The sequence below is a fragment of the Macaca thibetana genome, chromosome 15, assembly GCF_024542745.1.
Source record: "Macaca thibetana thibetana isolate TM-01 chromosome 15, ASM2454274v1, whole genome shotgun sequence".
Taxonomy (NCBI): Eukaryota; Metazoa; Chordata; class Mammalia; order Primates; family Cercopithecidae; genus Macaca; species Macaca thibetana.
In genome coordinates, this window is record NC_065592.1 from 27,028,557 (window position 1) to 27,050,411 (window position 21,855).

General features: G+C 43.8%; 1 protein-coding gene across 2 annotated transcripts in view; it reads right to left on the minus strand.

Annotated features, from left to right (window-relative positions):
- SNX30 (sorting nexin family member 30) overlaps window positions 1-21,855 on the minus strand; it is a 125,103-nt gene that overhangs the window by 78,758 nt on the left and 24,490 nt on the right. The window contains exon 1 of one of the 2 annotated variants that reach the window (XM_050761023.1): window positions 5,842-12,756. The exons of the other annotated variant lie outside the window; for it this stretch is intronic. Coding sequence (XP_050616980.1) covers window positions 5,842-5,874 — 33 coding nt within the window. The 5' untranslated portion in view covers window positions 5,875-12,756. Of the gene's footprint in view, window positions 1-5,841; window positions 12,757-21,855 lie in introns of those variants that run through there. 2 annotated transcript variants of the gene reach the window in all.

The following is a 21,855-nucleotide window of genomic DNA, read 5'->3' on the forward strand; positions in this document are numbered from 1 at the left end:
AAATAATAATCATAAATCAAAACACATCACTCCCCTACTCAAAAGTCCCAAAGATATCCCCTGACATTCAGAAGAAAATCGAAACTCCCTCCCATAACCTGCAAGAGCCAAAATGACCTGGCCCTTACCCTGTTCTCTGACCTCACCACCAACCCTCTCCCCAGCTCTAGAAACAACGGTCTTCCGTAACTGGCCCACGCACCGTGCCGGCTCATTCTGACATCAGGACCTTTGCACTTGCTGCTCCCTCTACCTGGAGCACTCTTCTCCCTCCAGATCCCCCCTATGGCTGGCCTCTCTCCTCAGACAGGTTTCTCCTCAAATGACACCTACTCAGAGACGCCCCCTCAGCTAATAAAATCTAAAATAACTCTGCATCCCTCCATCCCTCTCTAGCCCCTTCTCTGGCTTTATTTTCTTTACAGGACTTATCACTGTTTGAAAATACATTATATATTTATTGACTGTCTGATTCCCCACTAGTCTACAAATTCCCTAAGAGGAGAGACCATGCTACTCCAGCCCATGGTAGGTTCTCAGTAAGTATTTCATGAATGAATGAATCTTAGAAATGACCAAATTCAATCCCTTGCCTATCAAAAGTACTCAATAAATGTCTGTGGAATGACAAGCAACTGAGGCTAACCTGAGCCAGACTGCCCAGTTCTGAATCCCAGTACCACTAATTAGTAGCAGTGCAACTTAAGCAAGCTTCTTAATCTCTCTAAGCCCCCATGTCCTCATTTATAAAATGGGTGTAGTGAGATTGAGTTAGTTAGTATCTGAAAGCAGTTGGAATAGTGTCTGGTACATGGCGGGTGCTATATCACTATTCACTCTCTCACTCTCACACACACACACACACACGCACTTCTAAGTATTCTTGCATCCTTTTATAAACTATGAGGCTGGGTTCACAGCAGACACACAATAAATGCTGCTGCAAATTTAAAATTGCATTGAGACCCACAATTGGGGCCTCAAATATATTTTCTTAATGATTTTATTATAACAAAGGATATCCAGAATAGCCTTTGTGAAGAGTTACAACTACATAGTTGATTAATAATGAAAACTCCCCACTGTAGCAAAATACCAATTTTCACTATGTAGGTTTCCATTATAAGAGCATTTCTGGCTGGGCGCGGTGGCTCAAGCCTGTAATCCCAGCACTTTGGGAGGCCGAGACGGGCGGATCACGAGGTCAGGAGATTGAGACCATCCTGGCTAACACGGTGAAACCCCGTCTCTACTAAAAATACAAAAAAAAACTAGCCGGGCGAGGTGGCGGGGCCTGTAGTCCCAGCTACTCGGAGGCTGAGGCAGGAGAATGGCGTAAACCCAGGAGGCGGAGCTTGCAGTGAGCTGAGATCCGGCCACTGCACTCCAGCATGGGCGACAGAGCGAGACTCCGTCTCAAACAAACAAACAAACAAACAAAAAAAGAGCACTTCTTCCTCCTTCCCCGTTTTACTTTACCCTAGGAAGACAGATGCAGAGTGAGGTTGCCTTACAAACTCCTCTGTTTCAAAGAATTTCAATTTTAAGACACACCATTATGGTCAACCCGCCACAAGACAGAATATTAAATTAACATAAATCACTAGCAAAATTTTATATTACATTGAACATATGATTTATGAAAAGAGAGTGGTATATACTAGGAGCCAATATAGTTTTAATAAAAACAAGTCATGCTAAAACAATCTAATTTCTCTTTTTTATTCTATTGGAGGAATGTGGGCAAGTGAATGATCTAGTCTCAGAGGAGCTTGACAAAGCCTGTCAAGGTGTCTTTACATTAAGGATAAAATGATGGCTCTTCTGAATACACAGACTGTATGTTACTTGTCTTAATTTACCTCCCTCGTGCCAGGTACAGGGCAGATGCATAAAGAATGAACGTGTCGGCCACACATAGTGGCTCATACCTGTAATCCCAGCACTTTGGGAGGCCGAGGCGGGTGGATCACGAGGTCAGGAGTTCAAGACCAGCCTGACCAACATGGTGAAACCCCATCTCTACTAAAAACACAAAAACTAGCCAGGGGTGGTGGCACACGCCTGTAATCCCAGCTACTCAGGAGGCTGAGGCAGGAGAACTGCTTGAACCTGGGAGGTGGAGGCTGCAGTGAGCCAAGATTGCACCACTGTACTCCAGCCTGGGTGACAAGAGCAAGACTCCATCTCAAAAAAAAAAAAAAAAAAAAAAAAAAAGAATGAATATATTCTATACAAACTGAATATTCTTGATTGTTGATTTTGTTGTAAAATAAAAGTTAAGCCCACTTTCGAGAATAAACTCAAAGGGACAATCTCAAAAATGTTCTGTTCAAAGATGTTCATGATACAAAGAACACAGAGTGAAACCTAGAAAAATCCCAAAGGCTCAATAACCAGGAAGCGATCATGTTTGTATGTGTAATGTGACATACTCGTTTAAAAAATTAGAAAGCCAGACCTCTAGATAAACTCAGTGAGTTGAACACAAGCCTCTGCTTTCTCCCTTTTTCCACCCTCCAGATACTAATTTAACCTAGAAAATGAAAGAAAAAAAAAATTAAACAGTGGAGGTAAAAAGAACAAGAAAAACAGTGACTGAAGTCACGTCAATACTGGAAACAATCCAAATGCCAAAGGTTTCAAAGGTTGTCTGTCTACTGGCTCCACCTGGGCCACAACTGAAAAGAGAACTAAGAAGAATCTAACCCATGTCACCAAAGTTACTTCAGGTTATCGAGGTTACCTAATAAGGAGAAAATGTTATTGAACCCCCTTTACACGCACACTAATTTGAAAGTTGGATTGTCAGTGGGGAGTAGAGGACATGGAAGGTTCGGCAGTGGGGCAAACCAGGACCACCAAGGTGTTGGCTGCTGTGACTGTGACCAAGGGGATGCCAAGCACAGACAAATACACAGACAAATGGGCCACCAGCAGAGGGCACCCTGCCCACATGGCCTTCTCCCCCCCATGATGGGTAGAGATGGAAGCAGCAGCTCATAGGAACATGAAGGCATTTGGGTTGGCTGCCCTGGGGTGTGTCCAACAAGCCCAAAGCAGGCCAGACTGCAAATGCTGGGGGCATTGGGCTCTACTGAGATGTGGGGAGCAGCTAAAACACAGAGAAAGCCAGGCTTCTTTCCCATCTGACAGATAACGAGTAATCTATGGATCTAAGACAATGCTAACAACATCAAGCAGAAACACAGGGGATCCAATAATTCACTTGTTCTGATGGGGGCAAATAGCAGGCCTGAATTATTACCTCATCGGAGGCAAGTAAACCATAAAAACAAGTCAAAATGGCATTAGCTCATCACTCAGACCCTAGAAAACCGAAACACAAAAAAGCAAGAGTCCTCAATAACAGATAAACATGCATTTGACAAAGATGAAGTCCATACAACAGAACCCTTTAGGCCAGACTTACTCTGTGGTCCCATTAAAAGAAAAAGAAAAAAAAAAAAGCCTAAAGAAAGTGGAAAGAGAATTTAAAAATGAAAGCATAAATTAAAACAGAAAAGAACGAAAGTTGTAAACAAAAGCAAAATTTAATTCTTCTAAAAGATGAATCAGATAAACTAAAACTTAGGAAATCTGACCAATACAAAAAGAGGAAAACGGCCCAGGTGTAGTGGCCTCACACCTATAATCCCAGCACTTTGGGAGACCAAGGCAGGTGGATTGCTTGAGCCCAGGAGCTCAAGACCAGCCCGGGCAGGATGGTGAAACCCTGTCTCCAGTAAAAATACAAAAAGTTAGCCAGGCGTGGTGGCTCAAGCCTGTAGTCACAGCTACTCGGGAGGCTGAGGCATGAGACTTGCTTGAACCCGGGAGGCGGAGGCTGCAGTGAGCAGAGATTACACTATTGCACTCCAGCCTGGGCAACAGAGTGAGATGCTGTCTCAATAAAAAATTTAAAAAGAGGAAAATGGAAAAAGGGAACAGACAACAACTATTTAGAAGTTGTGTCTATGTATGATTGTAAATTAAAAGGTTGTGCTATGAATAACTATGCAAACAAATTTGGACATCTATATGAGCTAGCTGGCTTTCTAGGAAAAATTATGTGATCGCCGGGCGCGGTGGCTCAAGCCTGTAATCCCAGCACTTTGGGAGGCCGAGACGGGCGGATCACGAGGTCAGGAGATCGAGACCATCCTGGCTAACACGGTGAAACCCCGTCTCTACTAAAAAATACAAAAAACTAGCCGGGCGAAGTGGCGGGTGCCTGTAGTCCCAGCTACTCGGGAGGCTGAGGCAGGAGAATGGCGTGAACCCGAGAGGAGGAGCTTGCAGTGAGCTGAGATCCGGCCACTGCACTCCAGCCTGGGTGACAGAGCAAGACTCCGTCTCAAAAAAAAAAAAAAAGAAAAAGAAAAATTATGTGATCACAAAACTGTTGTCACAGAGCATCCACTAAGAGGTAAGCTGGGTCCCAAGTGTTTTACAGTGAGCACTCATGAACCTTCAAAGAATGAGTCCTACTTTATTCAAATATTCTAAGACATAATTTTAAAGTGGAGAAACCTTTCAAATCATTTCATGATGACTATCTATATCTGGTATCAAAATATTAGGACAAAAAAGAAAACTGAGTACAAGTGTAAACATCATTAATAAAGTAACAGCTAATAGTAAACTAAAAGAATTTTTGGAAAAAAAACCATATACCAGGATCAAGTCAAATGTATTCCAGGAAAGAAAGAATGATTTAACATTAGGAAATTTATCAATACAATTTATTACATTAACTGATTCTATATATAATCATTGTTGAAGATACTCACGTGCAAAACTACCAAAATACTTACTGGTGTCACTCATATCAGCCATTCCATTTAAATCTCTAAGTAAAATTAAGAAGTAAAAAGAAAGTTCCCGGCCGGGTGCAGTGGCTCACGCCTGTAATCCCAGTGCTTTGAGAGGCCAAGGCGGGCGGATCACAAGGTCAAAGATTGAAATCATCCTGGCCAACATGGTGAAACCCCATCTCTACTAAAAACACAAAAATTAGCTGGGCATAGTGGCGCGCACCTGTAGTCTCAGCTACTTGGGAAGCTGAGGCAGGAGAATCGCTTGAACCCCGGAAGCGGAGGTTGCAGTGAGTAGTGCGATTGAGCCAATGCACTCCAGCCTGGCGACAGAGCAAAGCTTCATCTCAAAAAAAAAAAAAAAAAAAGAAAAAGAAAGTTCCTAAATATGTTTAAAAATATCTATCAGAAAACATCAGCAATTAATCTTGAAGACATTACTAAGTGAACGAAGCCAGATGAGAAAAGCCATATGCTACATAATTCCATTTATATGAAATGTCAAAACAGGCAAATCTGAGAAACAGAGAGCAGACTTGGTTGCCAGGGGCTACAGGTAGGGGGAACAGGGAGAGTCAGCTTAATAAAGACCAAATTTCTTTTTGGGGTGACAAAATACTCTAAAATTAGATAGCGATGATGGCTGCACAACCTTGTGAATATATACTCACAATTATATACTTTAAAATGGTGAATTTCATGCTCTGTAAATTATCTCCAATAACAATAAAACCGTCAAAAATGTAGTGGACGTATTTTAAAAATGAAGAAACCTTTCAAATCACAAAGGCATGTCCACTACATTCAGATATAAAGTATTTGCCATAATTCAAAACCATTCTGGAAAGTCTAGGTACTGCAATAATATAGAGAAGAATACTTGAACTCATACAGTGATCTGCCACATCACTTCATGGCAATAGGTCAAGCTCCTCTCAAATTATCTAAAATTTTTAATACACATAATGGGGAGAAAATGTGTTTAAAGCATTTTTAAATGGTAAACATGAACTGCTATATTTACGAAGTGTTCTGGGAAAGAAGTGGCAGATTGCATTCGTGTTCACAATTATGATCTTCCCTTCCTTTAAAAGGATCATATATTCTTCTTATTGCCAAGTGACTTCCCACAGGAAGACAACTCCCCACCACACTGACTTTGGCCTTGGACACGTGACTTGCTCCGGCCACCGGTACATGAATGTACATCGGATCAGAGCAGATCCTTTAAGAGTCAACGCATGCTTCCACCAGCTCCCTTGCTACTCGACTTTGAAAGCAGTTGTGTCCCAAACAGGGACTGCTCCTTTGGAAGGGGAAGACTTGCAGGAGGGGGCCAGAGAAGCTGACTCACAGCCACTGACACACAACATGACCTAGAAATTCATGTTTGTTGCACACCTTTGCATTTTTGGAGTTATTACCACAGCAAAGCTGACTAGTACATATAATCATTAAAATGTCTGCATAATTTTTAACAATCTAGATAGGACACAGTGATATAAAAAGTAGGGAATATTAAGACATAGAGATTTCTCTTTTGGTTTTTTTTTTTTTTTTTTTTTTGGAGAGTTATTCAAATGTATCTTAACTATTAACAGTATGTCTCAAATTCTGCGCTGCTACTTGCTTATTAGTAGGAAGTTCAGTTTTCCTTGCCACACAGCCCAGGAATTACCATTTCAAATATTCTCCAAAAACTCCAAGGTTGCTTGTACAAGTATCTCCCAGTGCCCAACGCCCATAGCCTATGGTTTCTAAGTTAGTATCCCCCTAAACAGTTTTACACGTTTCTACTTTGGATTCAGGACCATTTCTTATAAAGCAAGACTTTTTCTTTAGACATGGTTTAAGAGATCGCCTGTTTCAAAGCTTTGTTGCTAAAGTTCTTTAGAAACTGAAAATGTTTTTCATAGGTTTTCTATTAGAAAATCTGCCCTTCAAGCAAATTCCACCCATTGGCCTGATGCAAAAGAACACCTCTTAGCAAGATCATAAAGTCAAAATTAAAGAGCCCAAGTCCACATTCCTTGGCAAAGTTGCCAGTGGCTGTTAATAGATTTTTCTAAGAATCTCCAGACTAACATTCACTTCTCCAGACATTCTTATGATTCTTAGGAGCCAAGATTTTCCCCAACTCTCAGTTGCATTTATTATATATGATTCCTGTTCATTCCTTCTAAGGAAGATCCAGTATTTCAAGCACATACTAAACACCAAATACACAAGGCCAAAGTCCCAATGCAGTGTTACCAAACAAAATAGGATATAGCATCTAAATAACTTTAGTTGGGGATATGGACACGAGACCTCTAACTCTGATGCAATGCAATATTGTTATGAACAGAGCTCCATGAATTGATGGCGGCAACTTGAGAAGAGTAAGCAGACTTGCCAAATGGAAAAACAAGGCTGGGGGAGACCTTGGCCAGGACATTCCAGGCTGAGAAATCCCCAACAACCAAGGACAAGAGGCATTTCCGAGAGCCTGTTCCTAACAATAACTAAAATCCCCAACACAAAAATTCTGCCTCTGCTGGTGGTCAAGGATGTGCACGCCACCCGGAGGACTCAACAGTCCAAGCAGACAGCTTTCTACAAAGACAGAATTCACCTTCCCAGAGGGCACAGACACAACACAACTCGACCTAAAATCCTGCTCTCGAGGCCAGGTGCAGTGGCACACTCATGGAATCCCAACATTTTGGGAAGCCAAGGCAGGAGGATTGCTTGAGCCCAGGAGTTTGATACCAGCCTGGGCAATATAGTGAAACTCTATCGCTACAAAAAACACAAAAATTAGCTGGGCGTGGTGGCGCATGCCTGTGGTCCCATCTACTGGGGAGTGTGAGGTGGGAGGATCACCTAAAAGCCCAGGAAGTTGAGGCTGTGGTAAGCCGAGATCATGCCACTGCACTCCAGCCTGAGTTACAGAGCAAGACCCTGCCTCAAGAAAGAAAGAAAAAAAATCCTGCAATCCTGCTCCCTTTTCTGCCCACTTTGACCCTGATTCTCAGGATCTTGCCAACTGAAAATTTATAAAGCTAAGGAAGGCATTCCTCCACTGAAACTTCTGCACCAAAATCACACAAGGGTCTAGGGTGTAGAACCACCCCCAGAGATCATCCAAGTTGTCTCTATTACACATAAGGAAAAGTCTTATACGTAACAGGCATGAGGTCCCTCGAGTGGTGTGTGAGGAGCCCGGGTAGGGCTGTGCTACACCCACAATCCAGGCGTTCCTCTTAGGTAAGAAGAAGATGCCTAGAATGATCCCTTCATAAACAACAGTTCCTACCCTTCGCCCAACTCCTCTTAACTGTACCATCTGTTTATCTTACAAAGCCTGGTTCTCATCGACATGTTTCTGTGCTACCATCTGACATGGTACTACACACACGGAGTGCACTCGGCATGTGATCCTAACAAGTCAGGTGCCTAAGGAAAGTCCAAGAAAAGGGCGTTTAGGGTTTTCAGAACAAAGGCCAGGAGGAAACAATATATCATACAGAGCTGAGTATGTGCTTGTTGATTAATCATCACCCCAGCCCAAACCTTCTCAAGGACAAAAAAAAAAAAAAAAAAACTCCAGTGAGGAACAGGGCAGGACTCAACTCCCAATAGCAGGTGCCAAGTGGTTACTGTTAACCCACTCTTACAGCCCACACTTCTCAGATGTGCTGCAAAAGCCTTGTACTTTTAGCAAGACTAAAAGTGTCTTTGCCTTGGGTGGATCCCCCGAGTTCAGGAGTTTGAGACCAGCCTGATTAATATGGTGAAACCCTGTTTCTACTAAACATACAAAAAAAAAAAAAAAATTAACCAGGCATGGTGGCATGTGTCTGTAGTCCCAGCTACTCAGGAGGCTGAGACAGAAGAATTGCTTGAACCCGGGAGGCAGAGGTTGCAGCGAGCCAAGATTGCGCCACTGTACTCTACCCTGGGCAACAGAGCGAGACTCCGTCTTTTAAAAAAAAAAAAACTGTCCTTGACTCAAAAATTACCAAAAATTCACCATTCCTCTACAATAGGGACTGTCTCTCTGAAACCCACAAGCACCCTGGGGGGCCAAAAATTATGCACCAACATTTGCATGTGCACATGCAAATGTCAATCTTCTTGGGAGCTTAGATGTTATATCTAAGCTTCTTGGGAGAGAACCTATAATTATTAGAACCTCAAAAATACCCAGGGAGGGAAAAAAAAATCACTTCAGATTCTAAACTGTCTCTCTAAACTAAAAAGAGGAAACAGAAATACATTTCGACCTCCTGGAGCAACCCAAATTCAAACCGCCCTCTAGTACAGTACTTCCATGCTTAATGAATTGTGACACCCATACCCTACATATAGGGCTGGGCGCTGTCCTTAAACCCTCAACCCAAACCTAAAATGAACACAAGAGGATGTGCTAAATGAGAAGGAAACGTGTGACTACATTCAAATAGGTCATACTTCCTTCCACAGTGTTTTCACTTCATTTTTTTCTCCCCATACAGAACAGGTTCTCCCTGCACGGTGCTAGTTTTGTGGCACTCAACAATGTTGTATTGATTCAGATCTGCATCTCACCACAAAGCAGCTAGAAGAGATGTTTTTCTGTGGAACTTTTCAAGGCCTGAGACACAGTTTCCCCACAGCATCTTTTTAGAATCCTGAAGTGTGCCCACCTACAACCCAAAAGTACAGATGGCCTTCCAGGCTGGAGCTCCACCTGACTGGCTACCTGGCTGCCCCAGATGGAATTCCCACATTCCCACTGACATGACTCAGACCCAATGTGGGTGATTTCTATTCCCATGGTTAGTGTACTCACTGGAAAAGAAAAAGGCCCTGAACCAAGAGTCTGATCATAGTCAAAACATTAAAGAATAAGAGAAAAAACAGGAAGCGGGTATTCTAAACCAAAATGGCTCAAAGGAGTTTCACACCTAAGTAACCAGACAAGGACAGGTAAGGAAAGTTTAAAAAAAAAAAAAAGGGCAAAAGGGGCAAGGTGTGGTGTCTCACACCTGTAATCCTAGCACTATGGGAGGCCAAGGCGGGCGGATCGCTTGAGCCCGCAAGTTCGAGATGAGCCTGGGCAACATGGTGGAATCCCATCTCAAAAGTTTAAAAAAAAAAAAAAAAAAAAAGTCAAGGAGAGACATAAAAGAAAAGGGCCTTAAATGTAATACTGGTCATGGTCTTACCCTCTCACATGGGCATTCTGAGTTCAGAGACAGAAATGAGTTCTGCAAACAAGGGCCATGCACTACTAGGAGAGGGACAGACACAGATGAATGAAGAAAGTGAAGGAATCAATGAGGGAAAAAACTCTTACAGCCTTACTTAGCTGTAAACTATGAGGTGTAAAATGAAGTCAGAAAAGAGACAAGAGGCCAGGCAGGGTGGCTCAGGCCCATAATCCCAGCACTTTGGGAGGCCACAGCAGGCAGATCACTTGAGTCCAGGAGTTCGAGACCAGCCTGGGCAATACAACAAAACCCTGTCTCTACAAAAAAATACAAAAGATTAACAGAGTATGGTGGTGCATGGCTATAGTCCCAGCTACTCAGGAGGCTGAGGTGGGAGGATCACCTAAGCCCAGGAGGTCAAGGCTGTGGTGAGCCAAGATGGTGCCACTGCATTCCAGCCTGGGTGACAGGGTGAGACCTTGTCTCAAAAAAAAAAAAAAAAAAAAAAAAAAAAAGGAGACAGCTCCTACATGTTAGTACAGCAGCAACGACAGGGTATCCATCTGTATGGAGAGGCTTGGGGGCTTATCTTGAAGCCAGTACACAAGAGATCAAAAAGCTGTAAGGATTTCTAAAGATGCTTTTCTTTCCACTTCACATACAATACAGAAAACCATCAGACGAAGAATATTATGATTTAGTTAAGGTTACTGTGGAAGAGGGTGCTGATAGATGAAGGGAGAGGTGGCTTTCCTCAAAGCTTCTCCTAAGCATAGCTGTTGCTAGGCAAAATTTAGCTACAAATGACATTCCTAGGCTGGCAAGTAATCCTAGCACTTTGGGAGGCCAAGGTGGGAGGACTGCTTGAGCCCAGGAGTTCAAGACCAACAACCTAGGCAAAATCCTGTCTCTACAAAAAAATTAAAAACTTAGCCAGGCATGGCCAGGCATGGTGGCTCATGCCTGTAATCCCAGCACTTTGGTAGGCTGAGGCAGGTAGATCACTTGAGGCCAGGAGTTTGAGACCATCCAGGCCAAGATGGCAAAACCCCATCTCTACAAAAAATACAAAAATTAGCTGCGCGTGGTGGCAAATGCCTGTAATCCCAGCTACTCAGGAGGCTGAGGCATGAGAATCACTTGAACCAGGGAGACAGAGGTTGCAGTGAGCCGAGACTGTGCCACAGCCTGGGTGACAGAGCGAGATTCCATCTCCAAAAAAAAAAAAAACCTTAGCCAGGCATGGTAGTACACACCTGTAGTCCCAGCTACTCAAGAGGATAAGGTGGGAGGATCGCCTAAGCCCAGGAGGTCGAGGCTGCAGGGAGCTGTGATCACATTACCGTACTCCACCCTAGGTGACAGAGTGAAGTCATGTGTCCAAATAAATAAAAAAATTACATTCCTAAAATATATATACAGTTAAATGTGTTGTAAGCAACTTTCTTCAAGTAATGAAATACCTGATTATGTTTCTATGAGATGGCAGAAAGAGTGGGACAAAATGATCACTCCCTATTTATTCTATAGACCAAAACATAGATGTTTTCCAACACACAGGAGTTTTAAGCAGCCTAATTAACATGGTGCTATACTCCCCCAAACCACGTATTAGAAGATACGGAAAGCAAAATCTATTCGCTCACGTATTCTTCCAAACACTTATCAAGTTCCCACGGACTGCTAGGTGTTATTCTGGATGTGGAGGAAAGGGAGTCAATAAGGAATTTACTTGAGGAATCTGGTTTAGGTGACCTGTATACTAGAGCCCAGAAGAAAGCCAGAATAATTCTGTTCTCCGAGGAAGGCTTCAGAGAGGGAGGTGTGACCTGGGCTCGGCAGGACAGCAGAAGACCTGGGTTTCAATTCTAGTTCTCCTACCAGCTATGAGGTCATAAGAAAACCACTTAAATCTACTGACGTTCACTGGAAAACAGCAAAACCCAGCCCAGGCTAGGCTGCGTCGAGATTATCGGGAATGTGTGTGAAAGTCCTCTATAAACTCTGAAGAGCTGCTCAATGGAAGAGAAAGGCGTTCCTGGCACGGAACACCACATCAGCAAAATCGCCAAGGGGTGAAGTGCAGAAGGCAAAAAAGAAGGCACGGGCAGGGGACCAGTCATCCTGAATGGACATGAGCTGCTCCAGGGGAAGCAGCAGGAAATAAGGCCTGGAAAGTGGATTAGCTCCAGAATCCGAGGGAATCTTAAATAGCAGGCTTAACAATCTGAGGTGCACCCCACAGGTAACAGCTAAGCTGTTAAGCAGAAAGCGGCAACCATGGACACATTTTACAAAAAGACTTCAGAAAAAAAGCATGCAGAAAAAATAAAGAGGGAAATAGAGGAGACACGAGACGGAGCAGTTGGGGAGCTGCTAACTGTCCAGGTACCCCTCTCCCAGAAGTACCTAACCTAGGGGGTAGGTGCCAGGAGAGGCAAGGGCAGATGAGAGGTGTTGTCAACGCCAAGGTCATATGGCCTGGGATACTCTGATGAATGTTTCCTAGGTGGAAAAAAACAGTCTGGCCACACCAGGAGGAATCACGTTTCAAATACAGGTAAATTACAGAGGATCAGAAACTGCTATCATTCTAGCAAAATTGAATAAACCCAAGTTCAACAGCCCTGTGTGCCATCTACAGAGCCCATCCTTAGGATATGAGGTCAAGTCCTACTGAAATGACTGTGTTCAGCAAAGGCTCAAACCAAGGTCACTGGGTACACCTTAACATATTCTTACCCATGTGACAGCTGCCTCTCACAGGTCACTCACCTTCAGTAATTTGCTTCAGTGATACCTGATTCAGGCCATTTTTTCCACTCTCACAAGCCAGCAGCCCTCAGCACAGAAATGCACATGGGGAATCTTGACCCTAGTCCATTTAAGGAGACCAGCTGCACAAACAGCCCACAGACTGTCATTGCAACCTGGCTCTGACACCTGGCCTGAGTGTTCGCCTTAGGACACATGGACCCACCCTTGGCAGAGAGCAAAAGGTGGTCAGCTGATTGCCTGGGAATTTGGACTATGAGTTGACTCAAAAACACAACAAAACTCCAAAATAGAAAGCAAACACTTGGGGCTAAGAAGTACCTGGAGACAAAATCCATCCTTTTCACAGCAGTCTATACACATAGCTCTAAATCAAGGGAAGGGAAGATAAAGAAATTAAATGTTTAAGTTCATACTCTCTGCCAGGCACTGTACAAGTCAGTTTACATATGAAATGTCTCAACCCTTAAAATAACTTGGTGGCAGAGGGGAGGAATTTTATTATCCCTGTTTTATTAAGAGAATAGGTTACAGACCAGGAAAGTTACAAGACACGAAGTCATTCAGCTAGTAAGAAGCAGAGGCACAACTCAGCCTGGAGACTCCAGAGCAGAGGCTGGTAGTCCTCCACCATCTGCCTCCATGGCACTGGAGATTTCATTAAACAGGTACCTACCAGACAAGAAACCCCCAACTACTACCACATTCACCATTGCATCTGTGGCATCTGCAGAAGTGCCTGGTGGTAAGCAATTCATTAGTGTTTCTTAAAACAGTGAAACTCCTGAACCACCAGTGGCAGAGAAATAAATCAAGCCACTTCTCTTCTCAAGGGAGTTGAAGAGTCAGCTGGCTTCAGAGAAGATCCAACCCAAAGTACCAGAAACCATTAACACACAGCTCCACTTAGCCATCAGCAATCCCCAACAGAATCTGGAAAAATAAAACAAGACCCCACCAGTGTCTGCTCTTATTACAGAAATGAATGTGAGTGGTCAGACAGCATTGTGCAGGGGCACATCTGGCTTGAACATTCAGTGTTACTGCAGGAGGTAAGGGGAATCTCATCCCCAGGGAACTCTTGAGTAACATCTCTCTCATCCAAATCGCTTGATGACTCACCATGTCAATCCCTAAACTGATGGAACAGATCTGAGTTTTAATACACGATAACTATGGAATTTCAAAGAGTGAAGAGAGAATAGATTATTCAATAAATGCTGATGGATTTTTTGGTTAACTATGCAGAAAATAGTTTCTCTAATGCTAAATGCAAACATAAATGTCAGGCCATTTAAAGGTTAAAAAAAATGAGTACTACATGATGATTTATATCAGGGGTCAGCAAAATTTTTTGTTAAGGAACAGTTTGTGGCCATAGTGTCTTTCCTGCAACAACTCAAGTCAGCTGTTGTAGTGCAAAGGCAGCTATAGCCAGTAGGTAAACAAATGAACATGGTTATGTTCTAATAAAACTTTATGGCAGGGCGCGGTGGCTCACGCCTGTCATCCCAGCACTTTGGGAAGCTGAGGCAGGCGGACCACCTGAGGTCAGGAGTTAGAGACCAACCTGACCAACATGGTGAAACCCCATCTCTACTAAAAATACAAAATTAAACGGGCATTGTGGCGCATGCCTGTAATCCCAGCTACTCAGGAGGCTGAGGCAGGAGAATCTCTTGAATCCGGAAGGCAGAGGTTGCTGTGAGCCGAGACTGCGCCGTTGCACTCCAGCCTGGGCAACGAGAGCGAAACTCCGTCTCAAAAAAATAAAAATAAAAAACCTTTACTAACAAAGACTGAAATTTCAATTTCACTAATTTTCACATGGCACAGAATATAATTCTATTTTATCAGCCACTTAAAAAAGTAAAAATCACTTTTTTTTTCTTTTTCTGAGACGGAGTCTCGCTTTATCGCCCAGGCTGGAGTGCAGCGCTCCGATCTCGGCTCACTGCAAGCTCCGCCTCCCCGGTTCACGCCATTCTCCTGCGTCAGCCTCCCGAGTAGCTGGGACTACAGGCGCCTGCCACAACGCCCGGCTAATTTTTCTGTATTTTTAGTAGAGACGGAGTTTCACAGTGTTAGCCAGGATGGTCTCGATCTCCTGACCTCGTGATCCGCCCACCTCGGCCTCCCAAAGTGCTGGGATGACAGGAGTGAGCCAGCGCGCCCAGCCAAAAATCACTTTTAAGACTAATGGTGGGCGGGGCGCAGTGGCTCATGCCTGTAATCCCAGCACTTTATGAGGCGGAGGCAGGCGGATCACCTGAGTTCAGGAGTTTAAGACCAGCCTGACCAACACTCCATCTCTACTAAAAATACAAAAAAAAAAAATTAGCCAGGCATAGTGGCGGGCGCCTGTAATCCCAGCTTCTCAGGAGGCTGAGGCATGAGAATCCCTTGAACCCAAGAGGTGGACATTGCAGTGAGCCCAGGTCGCGTCACTGCACTCCAGCCTGGGCAACGGAGCAAGAATCTGTCTTAAAACAAAAAACAAAAAAAAGTTTTAATAAAATGAAACAAGACAATAAAAAAAGCATTCTTAACCCATGGGCTATACAAAAACAGGCAACTGGACAGATAGACCCTTTTGGCCTTAGTCTGCCAATTTCTGATTTTGATGAACAGTATATAAAATCTTGTGGTTGGGAAGGCTTTCTAAACCCCAAACCAAAAGCAGAATCCATAAAGGAAAAGCATAATAGACAGCATTTTTTTTTCTATGTCAAGAAGACATAACAAAGATTAAAATATAAATAACAAACTGGGGAAAGGATTTGAACATACATGAAAATGGGTTGTTTGCTTTAACATATTAAGAGTTTTGAAAAATCAGTATTCAAAAGGCAGATTCCAGTACAAAAATGAACAAACTATGTAAATATAGCTAGTGAACAATAATCATTCATCAATAGTAAACAAAATGAAAATGAAAACAAGATATCGTTTCTCCCACCAAAGTGACAAAGATTAAAAAGATTACCTCTGATTGCAAAGCCACACTGTTTCTACTACAACACGCTAAAAAAATATTCAGGACACCACCACCAAAATAAAATGGCTTTTTCAAAGCTCCATTCAGTGCCAAAAGAGCAAGGAAGGACTTTGCAAACAAGAGAGAATATAGGCTGGATGACAATACTATGGTTAGGGGACTCTGTGACGGGATGAATCGTCTTGGCTAAAAATAAAATGTTGATAACAGAACTGGCATCCCCTCCTTCAATTTTCAGCCATGGCTAAGTGTCATCAATGTCTAAGCCGGGGACAAAGATTCAGAACACATTACCACAGCCATTTGTTTTCAATGACCCAAGTGCTTTTCCTCTGTCAGTGGTGACTAATGACAGATGGTAATATTTATACTTAGTGAATTGCATCTACTGTGAAATTCAAGCCCCAGGAAAGCAGACAGTCCTCAAAATCACCCAAGGTAGCAGAAGACACAAGTGGCAGTGAGACAAATGCTGTGCGGATGGTAGGTGTAAGGAACATTTTAAATTCTATGCATGATGGCGCTACCACACCAAGGGAGGAGCCCACATAGAGAAGGCAAAAAACCCATTCTTGGATTTTGGTGCAAAGAAAACAGCTTCCAGAAGTGCAAATAGAAGGCTTAAAGATCCCCTTCCAGCTGCCATCAGCAAACCCAAATCAAACATTTTGAGGACTCTAGAATGATTTCCTTAGGCTGTGCCAAGCAGGAATTACAACTTTCTTTCTTTTTTAACCATAGTAAAATACACATAAAATAAAACTTACCGTCCTAACGATTTTTAAGTATACAGTTCACTAGTGTTAAGTACATTCACAGTGTTGAAGGAAACCACCTCCAAAACTCTGTTCATGTCCTTTTTAACCAAAGGACTTTTGGCTGTGATTGGATATGCCCTCTCACCCCAATATATACATGTACATGTTTAAACAGAAAATGCGGACGTGTATGCAAGGCTACAAAAACATGCACCCCAGTAGTGGCACCAGAACAAAGCTCACTGTTTAGAACAGCAGGTGCCTCCTCCAAAAGGTAGAAGCAGCGGGCTGGTCCCCACAGTTGCAGACTGGAATCTGAGTGCACTCTAGTATAACAGCAGTCAGCCCCATCCTAGGCCAAGGTCCTCGCCCTTGCACACATATCCTGAGAGGAGCAGGTGTCAAAAGCATTGGCAGGGTACAGTGACAGCCTGCCGTTGCTCCTCACCAGCTGAGATTCCCCGCGTCCCCTCAGAGCTCCCATTACCTCCCATGTAAAACAGGGATAAAGCGCCTGTCTCATGCAGGATGAATGAGAGAAAACTAGTGGAGCACTCAGCCAAGCGCACCCTGCATGGAGTAGCTTCTCCAACGCCAGCTCCCTTCCCTCACCTGCCCTCACCCTTCAGCAATGAACGTTAAGTCTCTTGTTTGTTTTTTGAGACAGAGTCTCACTGTGTCACCCAGGTTAGAGTGCAGTAATCTTGGCTCATTGCAACCTCTGCCTCCCGGGTTCAAGCAATTCTCCTGCCTCAGCCTCTTAAGTAGCTGGGACTACAGGCACCTCCCACCATGCCTGGCTAAGTTTTGCATTTTTAGTAGAGACGGGTTTCACCATGTTGGTCAGGCTGGTCTCAGATTCCTGACCTCAAGTGATCTGCCCACCCTGGCCTCCCAAAGTGCTGGGATTACAGGCATGCGCCACCACGCCTGGCCCAACATAACCCTCTTCTATTTGTTCACTTGAGCAACAGACTGGGAAGGAAAAAAAGAGAATATGAAACAGGAGAAATGAATGGTGGAGAGTGAAGAGAATCCACAAAAAGCTCCCCACAGTGAAGCTAATGAGGCTCACTCTTCTCTTCCCCTCACACAGCCTCCTAAGGTGACACCTAAACATCCCGCCAGTACATCGCATGCAGGACCAGCTAGAGCCCTCACAGGCAAGGCCACGGATGCAGAGAATCTAAAGGAGAACACACTTTTGCCACCTCCCATCACACGTGCCAGCGGCACCCAATTCCCTGCCAATCCTCAGACCATCAGCAATTCCCCCAAGTGCCACAAGCACCTTGTATGGGATGCCTTACTCACCTAGCTAACGCCCGTTCATGCTTCAAGACTCAGCTCCAAAGATACCCGCTCTAAGATGTGTTCTTTCTCAACCAACCTCCCCACCCACCAGCACATGCCCAGTCTGGGCTGTGCGAATCCCCCCGCCCCAGTGCTCTCATCATGCCCCTGTATCTAGCCCTTTCATAACACTTATGATCTGCGCTGTCATTGCCTGTTCATCCACCTGCCTCTGGCACTGAACCATAAGGTGTGAGAAAGCATGGACCTGGTATCTGTTATTCTATCTCCAGCATGGTATCTGTGGCAGCTGGTATTTTTTAAAGGATGGTCATAACTATATCTCTGGTCTTACATGCTTATCTGTCATGTGACCTGGCCACTTCCCCATCAAGAGATGGTGTCTATCAACCCATTCTGTTGAATCTGGGTAGACCCTCTGACTACTTTGACCAAAAGAATATTGCCAGGCTGGGCGCAGTGGCTCATGCCTGTAATTCCAGCACTTTGGGAGGCCAAGGCGGGCGGATCACCTAAGGTCAGGAGTTCGAGACCAGCCTGGCCGACATGGCGAAACCCCCCCTCTCTACTAAAAACACAAAAACTTGCTGGACAAAAAAAATTGCACTTGCCTGTAATCCCAGCTACTCAAGAGGCTGAGGCAGAAGAATCATGTGAACCCAGGAGGCGGAGGTTGCAGTGAGCCAAGATCGCACCACTGCACTCCAGCCTGAGCGACAGAGCAAGACCCCATCTCAAAAAAAAAAATAAAGGAATATGGCCAAATTGACCCTGTGCCAATTCCAGGCGCAGCCCTTATATGGCCCAGCAATTTCCACTTCCTGACTCTTAGAATGCTCATTCTTGGGACATGCCCTCCAGGTACTCATCCACAATGCTTTGAGTAGCCCAAGTCTCGTGGTGACGTCACACACAGGCACTCCAATCAACTGTGGCCACAAGTGAATCACCTTAGGCAACCAGTCCAATGAACCTCCAGTTGACTGCAGTCCCAGCCAACTTCTGACTCCAAATGCACGAGACACCTAGAGCAAAAAACACATACTTGAGGGTAGTCAACCCACAGAACCCTAAAAGATCACAGTACATTTGTGTTTTAACCTACTTAGTTTTGGGGTGGTTAAGCAACAGTACATAACCAAAACAAGGTCCATCTAGCAAATGAGGGGTAAAAAATAAAAGAACAATTAAATTGGCTGTGATACAATGTATGGCACACAGCAACCACTGAAGTTAAAAGCTGTTGCTGTTAATACTATTAAGATTACATGGAAGCCAAGTGTGGTGGCTCACACCTGTAATCCCAAAGCTTTGGGAGGCTGAGGTGGGAGGATCGCTTGAAGCTAGAAGTATTAAGACCAGTCTGGGCAACACAGTGAGACCCACCTCCACACACAAAAAAATTAAAACTAGCTGGGTGTGATGGTATGCACCTGTAGTCCCAGCCATTCAGGAAACTGAGGTGGGAGGACTGCTTGATCCGAGGAGTTTGAGGCTGCAGTGAGCCATGATCGCACCACTGCACTCCAGTCTGAACAACAGAGCAAGACTCTGTCTCTAAATAAACACATATATTTAAAAACATTACATGGAAGACGAACTAGGAAATTGGTTAAGGAGGGTGCTACATAATCCCGCCAGTGAAAAGTAATGAGATATACTGAGTCCACAATGGTGATGGGCTGAGCTCAATGTTTGATTCTTGTGTCACTCCAAATTCCAAGGGAATGACAAAAGGAATATAAAAATAAGAATAAACCCATTAAAAAGCCAGAAAACAGGGATGGATGCCATCAATCAATAAGAAATTTTGAGGAATTTCTGGAAGAGATATAGGAAACAGGATTAAATTTACAGAAAAATCAAATTTAGTCAGAGTTGAGGAACCAAAATCTATACAGGTCAGTGGGAAATGCTAAATCTGAGAAGACATGGGATTTGCTACACAGGGTCTGGAAAAATACCCAAAATCGGAGACCACAGTGGCTGAGAACAGAAGCAGGCATTGGGAAGGCAGGGGGCGGTGAGCAAAGGACTGTGGAGTGACGAGTTGCTAATGCAACTGGAAGAAGGAAAAGAGGAAGGGTATTTTGGGAAGAGCATGAAATTCTCTACCTGCAGGGTAAACTCTCCCCCACTTCCTCAGTTCAGAAGGGTCAATCCAGCCTGCTGTCCTGTTATCAGCCACACATCCTGAAAGGAGGGCTGCCTAGGAGCAGTTCCAAAGACCTATACTTTATCCTCTGCCGTCTCAGACTTACCCCACCCCATCAACTCACCACAGCCAGGGTAAAGGCTGACTGCAGAGTCTCTGTGCACCGTCTATACACACATGTACATGTTTACATACACAAACAGAGACACGAATGTGTGGCTACACAAATATGCACCCCAGGGGTAGCAGAAGAGCAAGTCTCAGTGCTGGGCAGGAGGGACAGCATGCACATCTCCAAGAAGGTAGAAGCAGAAGATCCGCACATCTGCAGACTGGAAACCCAGCATGCTCCAGTCTAAAGGGGATCAGCTCTTGTCCTAGGCCAAGATCATATCCAGATATCACAGACAGAGGAGGTCCAAAAACATGGGAACGCTAAACAAACATAAGTGGGTTTAACTTTAAATTAAATAGAAAAGTGGAAACACCAGGATGGAATGAAACGAAAAATAAATGCATCATATAGAACATCAAACCAACGAATTCTCTCAAGAGACACAGTGAAACTAAAATGCAATAAAATGAGACAAGAAAAGGTGAAACTAAAAAAGGAGAGACTAAAACTCAGATATCCATAAGTGCTTTCGCCAGAAAAAGAGAATCAAGAACAAAGAAGGATGCAGATGAAGCAGTAAAACTAAAAGGGCCCACTGGATTTCAAGTGGGGATTTAAAAAATAAATAAATAAATAAAATAAAATACCAGAAGAATGGTGAGATTTCTAAATTTAAGAAGAAGAAAAATCTAAGGATATATAGACGTCTACATGAAGAAGAAAAAGAATCACTAGCACAGACTTCTCATCTGAGATAGTAAGTGCTGAACTAATTGAAACAATGGAATACTATGTAATCATTAAAAAGGAAGAAAGAGTGTGGAGGCAACTAGTGGGGAGGAAGGTCTCTATGTGCTAATATGGAACAATCGCCAAGAACTAACCTTATGTGTAAAGCATGGTACAAAAAAGTAAGGTACGCCACCATCTTTAAAAAAAAAAAAAAAAAAAAAAAAAGACTACACACAGGCATTTTTATATTTATGCATAGCATATATTTATAAAGTTTCCCCAGAAATTGGTAACACTAGGTGCCTCTGAGGAGGGAAACCTGCTGATGGGGGAAAGGGATGCTGGGCCCTGGGCAAAACGGAGATTTTTCACCAGATAAGTTTTTGTAACTTTTGAATTTTGTGTGAAGAGAATGCATTGCCTACACACACACACACACACACACACACACACACACACACACACACACACAAATTTAAAATAAAAAAGACAAGCCACAGAATGGGAGAACATACAATATCCAGAATATATAAAGAACTCTTAATAAGAATATATAAAGAAAATTTAGGCCGGGTGCAGTGGCTCACGCCTGTAATCCCAGCACTTTGGGAGGCCAAGGCGGGCCTGAGGTCGCGAGGTCGAGACCAGCCTGACCAACATGGAGAAACCCCGTCTCTACTAAAAATACAAAATTAGCCCGGTGTGGTGGCGCATGCCTGTAATCCCAGCCACTCGGGAGGCTGAGGCAGGGGAATCACTTGAACCTGGGAGGTGGAGGTTGTGGTGAGCTGAGATCACGTCATTGCACTCCAGCCTGGGCAACAAGAGTAAAACTCCATCTCAAAAAACAAAAACAAAAATAAAAACAAAATTTAGGCTGGGCACAGTGGCTCATGCCTATAATCACAGCACTTTGGGAGGCAGGCACATCATTTGAGGTCAGGAGTTCAAGACCAGCCTGGCCAACACAGTGAAACCCTGTCTCTACTAAAAATACAAAAAATAAGCCATGTG